Source organism: Pipra filicauda, unplaced genomic scaffold (assembly GCF_003945595.2).
Source record: "Pipra filicauda isolate LSUMZ 115617 unplaced genomic scaffold, ASM394559v2 scaffold480_size458065_pilon, whole genome shotgun sequence".
Lineage (NCBI taxonomy): Eukaryota > Metazoa > Chordata > Aves > Passeriformes > Pipridae > Pipra > Pipra filicauda.
In genome coordinates, this window is record NW_024104621.1 from 363,788 (window position 1) to 380,294 (window position 16,507).

At 56.3% G+C, this 16,507-nt stretch overlaps 1 protein-coding gene across 2 annotated transcripts; it reads left to right on the forward strand.

Annotated features, from left to right (window-relative positions):
• Positions 1 to 7,217: 7,217 nt before the first annotated feature.
• On the forward strand, positions 7,218 to 14,916 carry LOC113995300 (steroid 21-hydroxylase-like). Of its 2 annotated transcripts, XM_039386376.1 has the most exons (10): positions 7,219 to 7,447; positions 8,014 to 8,103; positions 8,601 to 8,752; positions 9,205 to 9,300; positions 9,620 to 9,727; positions 10,450 to 10,536; positions 10,864 to 11,049; positions 11,701 to 11,861; positions 12,989 to 13,092; positions 13,544 to 14,916. In XM_039386376.1, exons 1-10 carry the CDS (start codon positions 7,267 to 7,269, stop codon positions 13,789 to 13,791), a joined length of 1,413 nt encoding a protein of 470 aa, XP_039242310.1. In that variant the 5' UTR covers positions 7,219 to 7,266; the 3' UTR covers positions 13,792 to 14,916. The 2 variants fall into 2 exon arrangements, with proteins under 2 accessions (XP_027591026.1, XP_039242310.1); XM_027735225.2 differs by lacking the exon at positions 9,620 to 9,727 and having other exon boundaries at positions 7,218 to 7,447.
• Positions 14,917 to 16,507: the final 1,591 nt, after the last annotated feature.

Consider the following 16,507-nt stretch of genomic DNA (forward strand, 5'->3'; position numbering starts at 1 on the left):
CATTGGAATCAGTGCCATTCTGGGGGCTGCTTCCTCCTAGGAGAGCAGTTAGAGGAGGTGCGCTTCAAAGATCCCTCAGTTCTGGTGGATGTCATGGCCAAAGTGCCACTATGGGCTCATCCATCTCCAGGGCCATGGGACTCCTTTTCCAGCAGTGTCCTCTTTTCAGGAGCCTCAGGACACACCCTGGCCATGTTCTCTGGACATGCTAGGAAGGCCTAACTCAGCACAAGGGCTGTTTCCTCCCAGCTCCTTTGTCCTTTAGATCCCTGATGGGAAGGGAAAGGCTCTCTAAGTGGTTCTGTCAAAGCTTGGGAGCAAAGTGCTGCTGCTGGAGAGGTTGCAGAGAAGGGGCAAGTAGAGAAAGAGAAACAGTTGTCCTCCCCTCAGCATCCTGACCTGAAGCCATCCAGAGGAGGCTGGAGGGAATGCCCAGGACTCTCTCCTGGAGCAGGAAGTCTCACACAGTGTGAGATTCCTGACTGAAACCAAACCTCATCCCAAGTGCTGCTTCTGACTGCTGTCAGCAGTGAGACCATGCAAGGAAGAACAGAGCAGGTTGGGTTTGTTTTCAGGTTTGGCAAAGACCTAAACTGACTGTAATTGGCCAGTTGAGCCTCATTTGTAGAGTCCAAAGTCTTCTTTAGCAAGTCCAAAGGCTCATTTTTGGGCCTAAACCCTCTTTTAGCTTCCGAGGGTCTCTTCAGGATTCACTCCACCATTTGAGGAGTGAACGATCTTCTAAGCCTCCAGCACCAGCTGCCCAGCAGTCTGGGGAGGGTCAGTGCACTCAGGCCAGACATTTGAGGAGCGGGGTGCGAGGCATGTGATTGGAACCAACCCACTCAGCTTCCAGGCCTTCTGTGTGGAACATTTTCCATTGGAAAGCATCTCAGTGCTTGCTTGCCATAAAGAACTGGAGTTGTGAGGCCGCGGGATGAACTTTCTCTGTGTTGTGTCAGGCAGAGATGGATCTAAGGGAAAGCTGGAGCTGCTGATTGGAACATGCCCAGTCTTTGGAATACACAAAGCTGCAGCTTCCAGCCCACGGATGGCGGGGCATGAGCTGTAACCACCATGTTCCACCATGGACTGCAGTCCAATGACCCCCCAAAACTCCCCTCAGAGGGGGTGAAGCTGAGCACGTGGCAGCCCCTTAGGAACAAATAGCAAAGCAACGGAGAGCGAGAAGCCTCCAGGCCCTGATAATGCTCTTGGTCTGGGCTGAGGGAGGGGAAGTGGAGCTTGTTGGGGTGTCCTTGCCCAGAGATTTCTTTATTTGGGATCCCCTGATGAGGAACCAGCTCGAGACAATGCTTGCCCCATCCTCATCTTCATATGTGGCATATTGTGTTGTGCTGATGGTAAGGATAAAAGGATTCATGACTCCTCGCTAAAACATTTGGATAGAGAGCAAAACAAGACAGACAAATTTATACAAAAACGTTCAGACAGAGAGCAAAATGATAGAGGGGGACTCGAATCTCTGTGGCATGTGGAAAGGGACCATACCAGACAAATGCACATCAAACTTTGTAAGGCTGTCAAGAGGCAGAATACGTTGAAAGAGGCATTGGAGAGAGGCATACATTGGCAGGAATGAGAAGCTGGCAGGGGGGAGTACAAGGACTTAACTGCTCAGATAAAGAATCGGTGAGAGGCTTGATCAGCCTGCAAAACTCTTAGAAACAAAGAGAGTGACTAACCCGGGGGGAATTGAAAGTAAGAGTGGTTGAGGAGGATGAGGAGAAAGAGAGAGAGACAGGAGTGTTGGACGAGGAAGCAAAAGAGGTTGGAGAAGTAGTTGTGGAAGAGAAGGGAGAGCCACAAGTGCAGGCAGCTGAAGCAACAGAAAAGGAGCCAACTACGGAGAAGAGAGACACTGAAAAAGTGCAGGCAGCAGCTGCTGTGGAGCATAAAGAAGATGAAAAGAGGAGGCCCAGGGATACTGGGAACCGGGGATTTTCCTAAGTGTAAATGATTCCTGTGAACTCTGGTGCCTAACCCAAAGGGCTGCCTATTGGTCAGGGGGTTTAGATCCCCTGGAGAGGGGGAGCAGGCTTCAGGAAAAGGTGATGGTTGTTGCTGAGCGTAATCAGGAAAAGAGGCTGCAGGCAGAAGGGCTGCTTGCTGCCAAATGCAATCATATTAGGAGGCTTCAGGGGGAGCTTTGTGATGTGTATGAGAGAGAGAGGAATTGCAGGATGTAGAATCTGGACTCCCAATTAAAACTGAAACCAGAAACAATGGTCAGGGTCAGCAAATTGCTACCAAAACAGTGACTTAAAGCGTGACTGAGATATCAAAGTTATTGCAGGATCAGTTAAATGAGGAGAAGGGAGGCCCTGTAAGTATTCCCACCTCAAATGTGGAGATTGTATCTGGACTAACCCAAGCAGACTATGTTAGTTAAGCCACAGACGAAAGCACACAGAGAGTTTTAAAATGGTTGTTCAGTTATTTACCCAAGTCCAGTTCCATCCAGTTCCAATGGATTCTAATCCAGCAACCACTGCACTGTTGGTATGGTACAGGAGTGGGCCAAGGGAGACAGGATTAATTGAATCTTTCACAAAAGGGAAAGTAAAGATCCAGGTAAACCGAAGCACCACCCAAGACAGCCAGTTTTAGTGGACTCATCCACTATTGGAACAGTGACTTAAAACACAATTGGGCAGTTATTCGTGGGTAGATGTTTATGTCCATGATAAAGAGTATTGTATCTACATCAAATGGATAGCGCCTTCTTTTTAACCACCAGTTTAGGACTGGGCATTTTCCCTTTCTCCTTTCCTACAAGAACTACAATGGAGCAATTAACCTTGTACTATAGATTGATGTTAATGTCAGGAATTTTGACCTTGTATTGTTGTTTTCCTGGTGGTTTTATAATTTGTACCTATTGCTATTGACCAGGATCTTTTGGCAATGTGTCCTTTGTGCCTTGTTCCTGTTAAATGTAAACTACTGTAATAAGATTCCAAACTTAGCTTGGAAGCTAATGCAACAACTTGTAAGAATATGGGGGTCTCACATCCAAGGGCTTTGCCTTGCCATCTCCTGGTTTACACAGGAAGGACTAAGATTCTGTTGCCTATGAATTTGTTTGCTGTGATGTTTATTACTTGTAACACTTGACCTGGGAACACCCCATCTGAAACATGGTTTATATCTAGCATTGGAACTTTGAGTAGAAATACGCGTACTTGTAATTGTAATGGCATCAACACATACATTTCTCAGTGTGGTGCCCCATAAAAGAAATTGGCCTGTATACAGAACTACAAATAAATATCCTGAGTCTTACTAACACTTATAATTGTAAAATGGCAAAATATACAGTCCATTTGGGGCTGGCTTGGAGGTGTTCAGGTGGAAAATTTTATTCCTATCTAACACTGGAATACCATGCTGGATTGAAATGCAGTATTGGAATTCCTTCCCTGTGTCATATCAGAGTGTTCAATTTAACAACCTCTGAGAGATTGATGTGCTGCAGCACACCCGATTATTAAGGGGTACATGGGATACTCAGCCTCATCAACAGGGAGTGCTGCATCACCATCCACAATGCTACAATTTCAAAGAGGCCCAAGCAAAGATGAAGGCCAGACAGCTGAACTATTCTTATCAATGCAACCAAAGGACTGATGCAATGAATTGTACCTTGGACTGCAGATTTCTTCTCTTTTAAAATTTTTGGGGCTCATAGGGTGGAGAAAGGGGTTATCACAAATTGGGAGCACAACATCGGTTGGATTTCTGTTTTAAATGATGGGCATGGCCCTTATTTGCTGTATGATTGGCTGCTTACTGTCTTCTGCTTCCTCCCAGTTCTCTGCCTCTCTCTGCTACGTAAAGATCACTGCAGCTGAAGATGAGCCCTATGCCCAATCAACAGTAAGGAATGTTTGAGCTATGGATTGGAGTGGAGGACCAGGCATATGCATGTTTTGTCTCAAACATTCTGACTGTCGCAACAGGAAACTTGTGATTGGAAGAGAGGGTCCTGCAGAGGTGAGGCAACTTCCCCATCTCTGTTGAGCCAGCTTTCTGCTCCACCTTGAGAGTCATGCTCAGTCCCCCCTGACTCATGTCTTGGAGGGCTCAGAGGGCTGGCTGTTCATGCACAAACCAAAACAGCGTGAAAAATCTAGTTTACATGAGAGGCCGCAACAGGTTAACTATGAAAGGAAGTGGATCAGTCCCCTCTCTTCTCTTTTCCCTCTCTTTGTCTCACCACCTCAACTCTGGACCATCCATGCGGCGGGATAAACGTGGGATCTAAGGACTGGTAACCTTTGTTCTCTCCCTCTCGTCTGCCTTTATTTGTCTCCCCCCTTGCTTTGTCTGGGTAAAGAGCAATTATCATATTCTACCCCATATTCCATACAGAAATTTGCTGTGGGAGTGGGGAGCCTGTGGAAGTGTGTAGTGGCTTGGTGGCCAGCAACTCTGAGAAGTAGTGTTGCTTATTCAGAGCTTATTGAAGTGTACTGCAAAAATTCAGGGCTTGTTAGCTCACACTTGTTGAAGTGTTTTGTAAAATTTAAGGGCTTGTTGGCCAACATCTTCTGAGTCTAAACAGTGGTTCGTTGCCAGAGTGAAAATGACTGTACACAGAAGTTCCCTGACACCTGTCTGGGGTCTTTGTTCAGCATGACAAGAATTTACAATGAACATTGTGCTCCTGACTAGTGGATTGTGACACCTGCCTCCCCAGGACCCCCCAGTATCCCCCAAGGACTCCCAAACTCCCCTGGGACCCCACAAATCCTCTCAGAACCCCTCCAAATCCACTCTGGGATCCCCCACCCCCCCCTTGGGACCCCTAAAATCCACCCTGGGATCCCCCAAATCCCCCCCCGGACCCTCCCAAACACCCCCTGGAACTCCTCCAAATCCAATTCAGGACTCCCAGTGTTCCCCAGACCCCCCAGGGATGCACACCAACAGCCCCTGTGGGACTCTTTCAAATCCATCCCAGGATCCCCAACACCCCCCAGGACCCTCCACACCCCCCTGTTACCCCCTTGGTCTCCCAAATCCAACCAGGCCCCAATCAACCCTGGAAACCCCCACTCCCCACAGGACCACCTGTCAAACATCCCCTGGGACACTACAGCCCCTCAGACTACCCAAATCCACTCTGCACCCCTCATATCCCAACCCCTGGGATCCTCCCAACCTCCCCCAGACCCCCCAGATCTACTCTGGGACCCTCCAGCCCTCCTCCCCCCAAAACACCACCTGGGACCCTCCAAATCCACCTCAAGACATCCTGACCCCCAAATCCACCACAAGACCCCCCATAATGCCCCCTACCCTTTCAGACATCTCTGGCACCCCTCAAATCTGATCTAGGACCCTCTCACCCCCGCCAAACACCTGCTGGGGCTCTCCAACCCCCTCCAGACCCCCTAAATCCACCCTAGAATGCCTCAAAGTCCCTGGGAACCCCTGTGGGACCCTCCATCCCTCTTCAGATTCCTCTAAATCCACCCTGAGATCCCCCAAACACCCTCCAGGACCCTCCTGGGATTCCACACTTGCCCTCCAGATCCCCTAAATCCAGCCTGGGACCCCCAAACAGCTGCTGGGAAGCCCCTGGGACATCCCAAATCCACCCTGGGACCCCTCAGACACTCCATGGAAACCCTGGGGACCACCCCCCTCCCCAGAGGTCTCCCCCTCCATGCTGTTCCAGCTACCACATGTCCTTGTTGTCCCCTCACTCCCTCCCTATGACGTGGTGGCCTTGTCCTCCCCCGATGTCCTTGTGTATCGCTCGATGGCCCTGTGTCCCTCCTGATGTCCTTGTGTCCCCCCACCTCGGATGGGTGTTTGGCAGGGAGCTGTGGATGCTGGGGGGGCTGTGTCCCAGAGGGGCTGTGGGGGATTCTATGGGTACTGTGGGGGAATCCAGGGGGCTTAGGGGGTGGGAAAGGTCCCAGGGGTGCTGAGGGGGATCTCATAAATGCTGGGGAGGGGTCCTATGGGTACTGGGGGTGTCTCTGTGGGGCTGGGGACATTTAGGAGGGTCTCCATGGTTGCTAAGGGTGGGGTTATTGGGGCTGAGGGGGGGCCATGGGGACTGAGAATTTTGGGGGTCTTCTGGGACCTGAAGGGGGGAGTCTAGGAGGATGTACATGGATGGGGCGGTGTTCCAGGGGGGTTAGGGCAGTACTATGGGTGCTGGGAGAGGAGGGTCCCATGGGTGTTGGGGGAGTCTCTGAGAGACCTGAGGGTGCTGAGGGGTCACTTTTCCCCAGGGGGGGCTGTCAAGGTGTGGGAAGAGCGTTGCTGGGTGTTGGAGCCCCCTCTCCACTTTTAGGGGAGCAGGGTGTTGAGTTCACTGTGGTTGGGTTTGGAGGGACACTGTCCCCTGGAGGTGTATTTTGCAGGGTTGCTGCCCCTGGAGGAGGCTGTGGGGTGGTTGGGGGTGCTGAGGGGTTTTGGGGTGCGGGTGACAGTGTGATGCTGGAGGACATGTACCTGTGCTTGCCACACACCTGTTGCATCACCTTGTTCCTCAAGGACCTGCCGCTGGCCTGGCACCTGTGGGGCATCTGGGGGGGTGATGTCTGAGTGGGACAGCCCCGGGATCCCCACACCTGGATCCAGCCCCCAGGACCATTCCATCAAGACCCCCACCCTGGGGCCCCCATCCTGACACCTTCACACTCCTAATCTTATGGGGGACCCCTACGGGACCTCCACACTGAGATGCGTTCCCCCCATCCCCTCACCCTCTTCCCCAATACCCCCCCACGAGGTCTTCCCCAAAGGGACCTCTATCCAGGGTGGGGGTTCCCTTCCTGACCCCGGCACCCCTCAGTTTGTTAGAGACCCCCATCCTTGACACCCCAGTACCCCTTCATGGGGACACCACCCCCAAGGGGATCCTCCTAGGACCCTCACTCTGTTGGGGACCGTCTCCAGCGCTACCACACCCCAATACACGTCTGTGACCCTCAAGCGTTGCTGCCGGAGTGGGGGGGAACTGGGGGCAGGCACCCCCAGGGGACGCTGTTCAGGGCACAGGGTTCCCCTGCCTCATGGCTGAGCTGCCGGTGCGGGGCGGAGCTTAACGAGCGAGGGGACTTCGGAGGTCCCCTACGGAGGGCGGAGCCTCGGGGGGGCAGGGATTCAGGGGGGCCCCTTTATGGGGCGGGGCTCTGGGCCCACCTTTATAGTGGCGGTGGCCGCCTGCGAGGTTTCCGTTGCCCCCCGGTAAGGAGCCTGCCCGGGCGCCCCGCAAGGGCGATGGCGGCCGCGGCGCTGCTGCTGCTCCTGCTGCTCCTGCTGCCGCCGCTGGCGGCGCTGCTGAGGCGAGGCGCGGGGCGCTGGGGGGCGCTGCACCTGCTGCACCCGCAGGGGGCGCTGCACTTAAGCCGCCTGGCGCGGCGGCGCGGGCCGCTGCTGCGCATGCGCTTGGGGGGGCGCGGTGAGTGGAGAGGGGACAACCCCAACACGCCTCCCCCGCCCCGACCTCTCCCAGACCTGCCCTGGGACTCCCCAACGCGCCCCCTTCCACATCCTACCTTCTTCTTTCCCCCGCCCTCAGGGACTCCCCAAACCTGCCCCTGCCTCCGTCTTGGGGACCACTCCGAACCCCAAACCCTGTCTTGGACCCCCTAACCCCCAAATCTCCCCCTCACCCTCCCTTGGGGACGCCCCAACACCCCAAACCTGCCTCTCCCCCCTCTTTGGGGACCCCCCCGACACCCTAGATTCCCTCCCGAACCCCCAAACCGGCTCTGGCACCCCAATGCACCCCCAAACCAGCCCCTCCACCCCGCCGTGAGGGTCCCCCCAACCTCTAAAACCTGCCCTGGGACCCCAGTCCCCCCTCAAACCTGCTCCTTCCTAATGCCCTTGGGGATCCCCCAATCCCCAATCCTTCCCTGGGACTGCCCCTCCCCCCCCCAAATCCCACCCCAGGGCTTCCCTCCCTGGTTTGGGATCCCCCTCCAGTTTTGAGGTTCCCCCAGCCCCTCCTCTTCCCCCCAGACGTACTGGTGCTGAGTTCGGCGGGGATCATACGGGAGGCACTGGTCCGGCACTGTGGGGACTGGCTGGGGCGCCCCCCCAGTTACCTGGGTATGGGGGGCGGGGAGAGCTGGGTGTGCTATGGGGGGTTTGGAGGGGTTCCTAGGGGAGTTGGGGAGTTTCTATGGGAACTGAAGAGTATTGCTATGGGGTTTGGGGGGCTCCTATGGGGTGGAGGGGCCCTATAAGGTTTTGGGGGGTTCCTGTGGCATTGGAGGGGTCACTATGGGATTTGGGAGGGTCCCTATGAGGTTGGGGATGTAAGTGCTGGCAGTTCTGGGGGTCCTGGGATACCCCTGATCCAAGCGGAGTGCCTCCAGTGGAGGACTGGAGGGGTCTCTGGGGGTCCCTGCCCCTCCCAGACACCCCCTTCTTTCCTCCTAGGGTCGCTGGTGGGAATGAGGGGGACCTATGGGTGGGGCTATGGGCTTGAAGGAGGTTCTGTGGGATAGGGTGGCCCTGCAGGGGGTACCCTTGGTTCAATGGAGGGGGGTGCCTTTGGGGGCTGGGGTGTCTGTGGGGGTCCCTGACCCCTCTGCCTACCCCAGGGTCACTGGTGTCGCATGGAGGCCAGGACCTGGCGTTGGGGGGCCCATGCCCTGGCTGGCGGCAGCAGCGGGGAGCAGCCCGGGGGGCGCTGGCACGGGCTGGGACACAGCTCGGGCCCCTCCTTTGGCTGCAGGGCCAGGAGTTGTGTGAGGTGGGACCCCAAAACTGACACCCCTAAAACTGACCCTGCCCCAAAAGTAACCCCTCTGAATCTGAGCCCCCCGAAAAGCTGAGCCTCCCCGAAAGTGATACTCCCATGCATCCAAAACCAGATCCCCATGCAAAACTGACCAGGAAAACCCCGCCCAAAACTGATACCTTAAACCCCACTCGCTGCACCCAAACCCCACCCATGCATGGTAACCATGCCCCCTGCACCTGAAAACTGACCCCCAAACTCAGCTGCCTGCACCCAACCTCCATACTCTGCACCCCAATTCCCCCGAGAGCCCCCCACTCCTCCCCTGGGACCCCCCAAGCCACCCTTAGAGCCCACCAATACCCTCCTGGGACACCTCAAATCCCTGTTATAGCTCCCCAGTAACCCTCCTGGAGCACCCGCAATTCCCCCAAGGACCTCCCCTGACCCCCGCTTTCCCTCAGGAGCTGCGTTCCCATGGGGGAGCCCCCCTGGACCCTTTTGAGGTGTTCACGTTCCACACCTGCAGCACCATCGCACGCCTCCTCTTCGGGGACCTGGTGGGGACTGTGGGTCTCTGGGATGGGGGCAGGGTTTGGGGGGGACCCGGGTTTTCACGGGGGCCCAGGGGTTTGGAGGGACCCCTGGAGTACCCAGGTGTTTGAGGGGCCCAGAGGTTCAGGGGGGCCAAGGGGTTTGGGGAGGTCCAGAAGTTTGTGAAGGGGACACCCAGGTGTTTGGGGGGGGGGGCTGGCAGGAGTTTGGGGGCACCAGAAGTTTGAGGGGACCCAAGTGTCTGGAGCTATGTTTGGGGTGTTCTGGGGGGATCCAGGGTGAAGCCAGGGGTAGTGAGGAGTACCCAGGTGTGTCCTCTCCCAGGTGCCCCCCCCAGGGGAACTCCGGGCCTTCTCCTGCTGTCTGGGGGAGCTGCTGCAGGTTTGGGGGCGCAGCACTGTGCGGGCTCTTGATCTGCTGCCCCCGCTGCGGGTGAGCTGGAGGGGGGAGGGGGCTATGGGGCACTATGGGGACACTATGAGCATCTTTGGGGCCTAGGGGAGGCTACAGAGCCCTATGGGAGCAGTGCGGGGACTATGGGGCTCTATGGGGGCCCCTGGGGGGCCATAGGGTCCTGGGGAAGGGGGGGGGGGGGTCTATAGGGCCCAGGGTGGGCTATGGGGCTGGGAGGTGTCACAGGTTCTATATGGGGCTGGGGGAGGGTATGTGGGGCTGGCAGGGGGCATACAGGATCCATATGGGGCTTGGGGGGTTTTTATGGGGCTGGGGAGAGGCTGTATGGCCCTGGGAGGGGTATAATAGGGTCTCTGTGGGGCTGGGGGGGATGTGGATCTGGGTGAAGGAACGTGGGGCTGGAAGGGGTGTTATAGTGTCTATATGGAGCTGGGGAGGGTGTTACAGGGTCTATATGGTGTTGGGGAGCACTGCGAGGCTGGGAGGGGCAGTTATGGGGGCTCTATAGGACTGGGGTGGTCTATATGGAGGATGTGTGTGGGGTAAAGGTCTCTGTGGAGCTGGGGGTGCCTATAGGAACTCAGGTGAGTTTATATGGTTGGAGGGGCACCTATAGGGTCTGTATGGCCCAGGGGACCACGCATAGGGTTTTTCTGGGGCTGAGGGGAGTTATGGGGTATCTCTGGGGGAGGGAGTGTCTCTTGGAGGTCAGGGGGTCTCTATGGGGTCCCTTTGGCCAGGCCCTACCCAACCCGGGGCTGCGGGAGCTGCTGCGGCTTGTCCAGCACCGTGACGCCTTTGTGGAGGCCCAGATCCGGCGGCACCAGGTGGGGGGCAACCAGGGATCAGGAGGGGTTTCGTGGGAATAAGGTGTTGGGGGGGGAATGAGGGGTTGTGGAGCAGAAACCAGGGGTTTGGGGATCCCAGGGGTTTTGGGGATACCTGTGGGTCTGGGGGTTCCCAGGGTTTTGGGAGGACCTGCATTTTTGGGGTGACCCAAGGGATTAGGGGGACCTAGGGCGTCTTGGAGGAACACCAGGGGTTCGGGGGGAGCCAGAGGTTTGGGGGGACCCAGAGCTTTGGGAGGGACCCCCATGTTTGGGGGCAACAAGGGGTCAGGGGAACACCCACAACACGTGTCCCCCCTTCCCCAGGAGTGTCCCTCCCCCCCCTCAGACACAGTTTTGGGGGCGCTGCTGGGGCGTGATCCCAGAGTGCAGGGGGCTCCCCTGAGCCCCCTCCGGCTGCACATGGCACTGGTCGACTTGTTCATCGGGGGCACCGAGACGACAGCAGCTGCACTGGGCTGGGCTGTGGCCTTCCTGCTGCACCGCCCTGAGGTGACACACATGTCACACATGTCACAGCCATGTGACACATGTCACAACCATGTCCAAGCCCCAATGCATGTCCCTGGGTGGGTCTCATGTCTACACATGTGTCCCATGTGTACCTTGTGGCCACCACTGTCCCCTAGGCCTGAGATGCCACACACGTATCACAGCTGTGTCTGTGTCCCTATGTGGTTCCTTGGTTTGGGGTTTCCATGGAGGGGCGGCTTAGGATCTGGGGAGGGAGAGTCCCAAGGGGCAGGTCTGGGGGTTCAGGGGTCTCTGATGTTTGGTGGGGGCATCTCCAAGGCAGAGGGAGAGGCAGGTTTGGAGGTGGGGTCTGGAGGTTCCAGGGCAGGTTTGGGGGCTTGGGCAGGGCCTGGGGGCTCGTGGGGTCCCCAAGACTGGGAGAGGGGCAGGTTTGGGAATATTTTGGGGTCACAGGAGCAGGTTTGGGGGGTCTGGGGGTTCATGGGGGTCCCCGAAGCAGGGGGAGGCTTTGGAGGACTTGGAGTCCCAGGGACAGGTTTGAGAGGGTCTGGGGTTTAGGAGGGTCCCTCTGTCACCCCATTGCCACTGTGTGCCCCCTGGGTGCCCCCTCCCTCAACACCCTGTGACAGTCATGACACACCTGTGCACACCTGTGTCTCACCTGTGCAGCTGCAGGCGCGGCTGCGGGCGGAGCTCAGGGGGCTACAGGGTCCCCCCGGGCCAGGGGACACGGGACGCCTGCCCCTCCTTCAGGCCACCGTCAGTGAGACCCTGCGGCTGCGGCCTCCTGCACCCCTGGGGCTGCCTCACTGTGCCCTGCGCCACACCAGGTACAGACCAGTACAGGATGAGAACGGCCAGTGTAAGGAGGGGGGCTGGGAGGAACCACTACAGACAAGTAGGGACCACTTGACATCATCAATAGGGTCCAGGAGAACCCAGTAGGGCCTGTTAGACCCCAGTAAGTCCCAGTAGGACCCACTAGACCACAGCAGAGCCCAGTAAGACCCATTAGGTCCCAGTATGGCCCCAGTAGACCCAAATAGATCCATCAGGTCCCTGTTACTCTCAGCAGGGCCCAGAAGGGCCCAGTAGACCCCAGCAGGGCCCCAGTAAACCCCAGTAGATGCCAATAGACCAGTATGGCTCAGTAAGTCCTTTTAGGGCCCAGTAGGTCCCAGTAAGTCCCAGTAGGGCCCAGGAGAATCCAGTCAGGACCAGTATGGATGAGGGGGAACTGGGAGGAATCACTACATACCAATAGGGACTACTCAGCGTCACCAGTAGAGTCCAGGAGAACCTAGTAAATCCCAGTAGAACCTAGCAGACCCCAGCAGAACCTAGTAAATCCCAGTAGATCCCAGTACCGCCCAGTAGACCCCAATAAATTCTAGTAAGACCCATCAGGTCTCAGTACGGCCCCAGTAGACCCCCCAGTAGGCCCCAGTATGACCCCAGTACGTCCCAGTAGGCCCCAACTGGTCCCAGCAGACTGCAGTAGACCCTAAGAGACACCCAGTAGATCCCAGTAGTCCCCATCAGAGCCCAGAAGATTCCAGCAGAAGGTCCCAGTAAGGCCCCAGTAAGTCTGAGTGTGGCCCCATTAGACCTCAATAAGCATCCAGTAACCCCCAAAGAGTACCAGTAGACCCTAGAGAACCCCAGTATGGCCCCAGCAGGTCTCTGTATGACCCCAGTAGACCCCAATAGACACTCAATAGCTCCCAGTAGCCCCTAGCAGATTCCAGTATGGACCCTGTAGACATCCAGTAGATCCCAGAAGACCCCAGAGAGCCCCAGTATAGCCCCAGCATAGCCCCAGCAGGTCCCTGTGTGGCCTCAGTAGGTTCCACTATGGCACCAGCAGGTTCCAGTATGGCCCCAGTAGCTCTCAGTAGCCCTCAGCAAAGCCCACAGCAGATCTCAGTCCATCTCAGTGACCCCCTGTCCCCCCCAGCCTCGGAGGGCTCCCCATAGTGGCTGGCACCATCCTGGTCCCCAACCTGCTGGCAGCCCAGCAGGACCCTGTCATCTGGCAGCAACCCGAGGCCTTCCTGCCTGGTACGTGGGTACCCCTGCACCCCCGGGGCCCTTCCAAAACCCTGGGGTTCTCCCCCTGAACCCCTATCCCCTCCCAGTCCCCTTATCCCCTGGGTCCAGTCCAAAAACCTAGGGCCTCCTGCAAACATGTGGGTCCTCCATCCCCCTGGGTTCTCCCCATATATCTGGGTACTCTCCAAAACCTGTGGGTCCTCCTGGTTCCCCCTGAGCCCCTGGGACTTCCCTCAGGTGTCTGACCCCTCTCCAAACATGTGGGTTTCCCCTGACCCCCTTGGGTCATCCTCCAAACCCCTGTGCCCTTGTCCTGAACCCTGGGGTTCCTTCCAGATCTGTGGGTCCACCCCAAACTCCTGGATCCTCCCATCCTCCCGGACTCCCCCCCAAACCTGTGTGTCTCCCTCATCCCCATGGAGGCCCCCCAAACCTGTCCTCTGCTTCCCCCCCCCCCCAGAGCGGTTCCTGTCCCCGGGCGCTCCGTGGCGGTCGCTGCTGCCGTTTGGCTGCGGGGCACGATCGTGCCCGGGAGAGGCGCTGGCGCGGGCCGAGCTCTTCGTGTTCCTGGGGCTGATCCTGCGGGAGTTCCGGCTGGAGCCGGGCCCGGAGGGACTGCCGGGACTTGGGGTATCACCAGGAACCGTGCTGCGCTGCCCCCCATTTCGTCTGCGCATGGTGCCTTGCCAGCCCCCGGGCTCACCATAACCCTGGCCTGGCCCCTGCGTGACTTCCTGAACACTCTGTGACTCACCCAACCCTTTCTGACCCTTTCGGAACATACCTGACCCGTATGTGACACCGCCTGAACTGGCTGACCTCGGCCCCTTGACTGACCCCACCTGACCCCGGCCTGACCCTGATCCCTCTCTGGCCTGGCTGTGAGCCTGGTCTGACCCCTGCCAGCCCTTGGCCTCACCTTGACACCAGCCATGACCCCGGCTGTGACTCTACCCAACCCCTTCTGACCCAGTCTGAACCCTGCGTGACCCCATCCCTACCCACTTGACGGTTACTAATTACACCTGACTCCACCTGATCCCCCCCGTCCCCTCCTGACCCCTGGGTCCCCCCTATTCAACACCCCAGACGCTTGGGTCCCCCTCACCCGATGCCAGGGTCACTGCAGTGTGTGGGGAGGGTCACTGGCAGCATTTACCTCCTTCCAATAAAAGTTATACTTTTGACCCCACCCCGCAAGTCCCGGCTCTTCCTGGGACCCCGCCCACAAAACCTCCGGAACTCCGGGAAGCTACAGCCCCGCCCCGACTCTGACTGGCAACACTCGGCACTTGCCACAGCCGCGACCCTCGGGACAGCATTGGGGGATCCTGGCCTGGGCGATCTCCACTTCCCTCCTCCATAAAGCCCCTTCCGGGGGGCGGCTGGGCTCAAGGCTGGGGTCGCAGACCCGCGAGGCGCTCGTCCGTGCTGCTGGGCGGGCCGGCAACTGAGGACACGTCATCAGGGCGCGCTCTGATTGGCCAAGATGCATGGGTGTACTGGGCACTGCTCCGCCTAGTAACCGAGGAGTCATGAGCGAAATGCATTTTAATTGGTTTAGTATGGGGGCTGGGTTCTGCTGGTCTGCCTGGCAACTGATGAGTCATAAGCAAAGAGCGCTCTGATTGGCTTGAATGTGTTGAGGGCGGGAGGAAAGGAGAGCAGACCGCCCTCCCCAGAGCAACATTCCGAGGTAGAAGGACTTGAGGAGAGGGGAGCTGGTGAGTTGGAGGGGAGAGTGCCCCGCCCCGAGCCACTATCCCGAGGAAGGAGTGGTGGGGAGGGGAGGAGAGCAGAGCGCTGGCCCTGTGTAAGGGGGGTACTTTTGAATTAGATGATCAATGGAGCATAGAGGCGTGAGAAAGGAATCATATTAGGATGTGAAACTAGCTAGAGTATGGTACAATGTAACTTATGGCACAAGCTAATTGTAAGGTCCATTGTGCTTTTTAGCAAGTCAGCTTGATATCCCCTATTATCAGAGCTGAGTTCTTCCTTGGTTTTGCTACATATTGCAAGATAGATACATCTACCCTTGAAACACAATGGTAGAGGTCATCCATAGGGGTGAGAAAGATGATGATGGGCGGAAGATTATGTGGGCAGGGGTCGCTGGCCCCTTGCCCTACAAGTAGGGCATGCGCAGGCTGTTGCCATTAGGTAATGATTAGGCGGGGTTTGGCTGCCATTCAGGCATCCCCTTATACTACGTACTGGCCCTACGTAGTGTAATGTGGAACTGATAAAAATGGGGTGTCGGAGCTGCTGAGTCGAGCGATGCTCATTATTCTACCACCGAGACTGTGTTGCTCCGCGGGGACGCCCGCTAAGCACGGGCACCGACCAGCTGCTGCAGATCCTGACAGCCCTGGCCTGTCTGTGTGGGTAAGCACAGTTTGATAGGAAGCAACTGAGAGAACAAACTTTTTAATATCCTTTTAGTGTTCCTTTAATTCCCCTTTTATGTTTATAGTATTTTTCCTTTGGTTTCCCTTTTTACTAACCAATATCGTGTTATCCATAATATTGTGTTAAGATCCTTTTTTGGTATCCGTTTTCACTAGTTAATACTGTATTAAATGCTGTTTGTAGTATTTGTTTCAATGCCACCCGATAAGGTAGTTATTTTGTATCATTTTTTAGTTTTTAATTCCTTTTGCTAAGTTTATTACTATTACTATTATTCTCACTGTAATAAAAGATATTTTTTGTGTTTGAATATTTCTGGCACTTGTCTTTATGTATCCAAACAAACTGTTACACCCTGACGCAGACACCCGAGGGACAGAGGGGTGAGGAGGCAGACCCCCACGCCTGCCTGCCCCTTCCCCTGCCGAGCCACATGCCCGATTGGACACAGCGGCAAGTGATGGGTAGGCAAAGCAAGGCAAGGGAGGGGGCAAGGCAAGGGAAGGTGAGAGAGGGTGTGTTTGTTTTAACACCAGCCGGAAATTAAACTCCAAATAAGCCACGCCCCTTCCCCTGCCCCTTCTGGTAAGGGAGGGACAAAAGCTGAGACTACAGGTTGAGATGATAATTTACTGAAAGCACAAAGCAATTAAATAAGACATACACAATAACAGCAGCAGAATTAATAGCAAAAGTATATGAGAAGAGAAGGGGTTTTACCCAAAAAGAGATGTTCACCACCCAAAAAACCCCAAGACGGTAGATGCTCCCTGTAGGTTGTGTCCACGTGGCTTCCCCAGATAAAGGCCATACAGGGTGTCGCCCATGTGACCGAGGAGAACAAAGGCAAGATGGCAAGATGGCCATTAGCATTTGTCACCCTTCTGCCTGAAATAACAAAAACCGATGACAAACAAACCCCACAAAAGCTGCCATTCAACACACGTCGATTTGCATTTCGCCGCTGTCCTTTCAGCACCATGTCCTGTAGTTGCATTCCGGGGAAAAATGG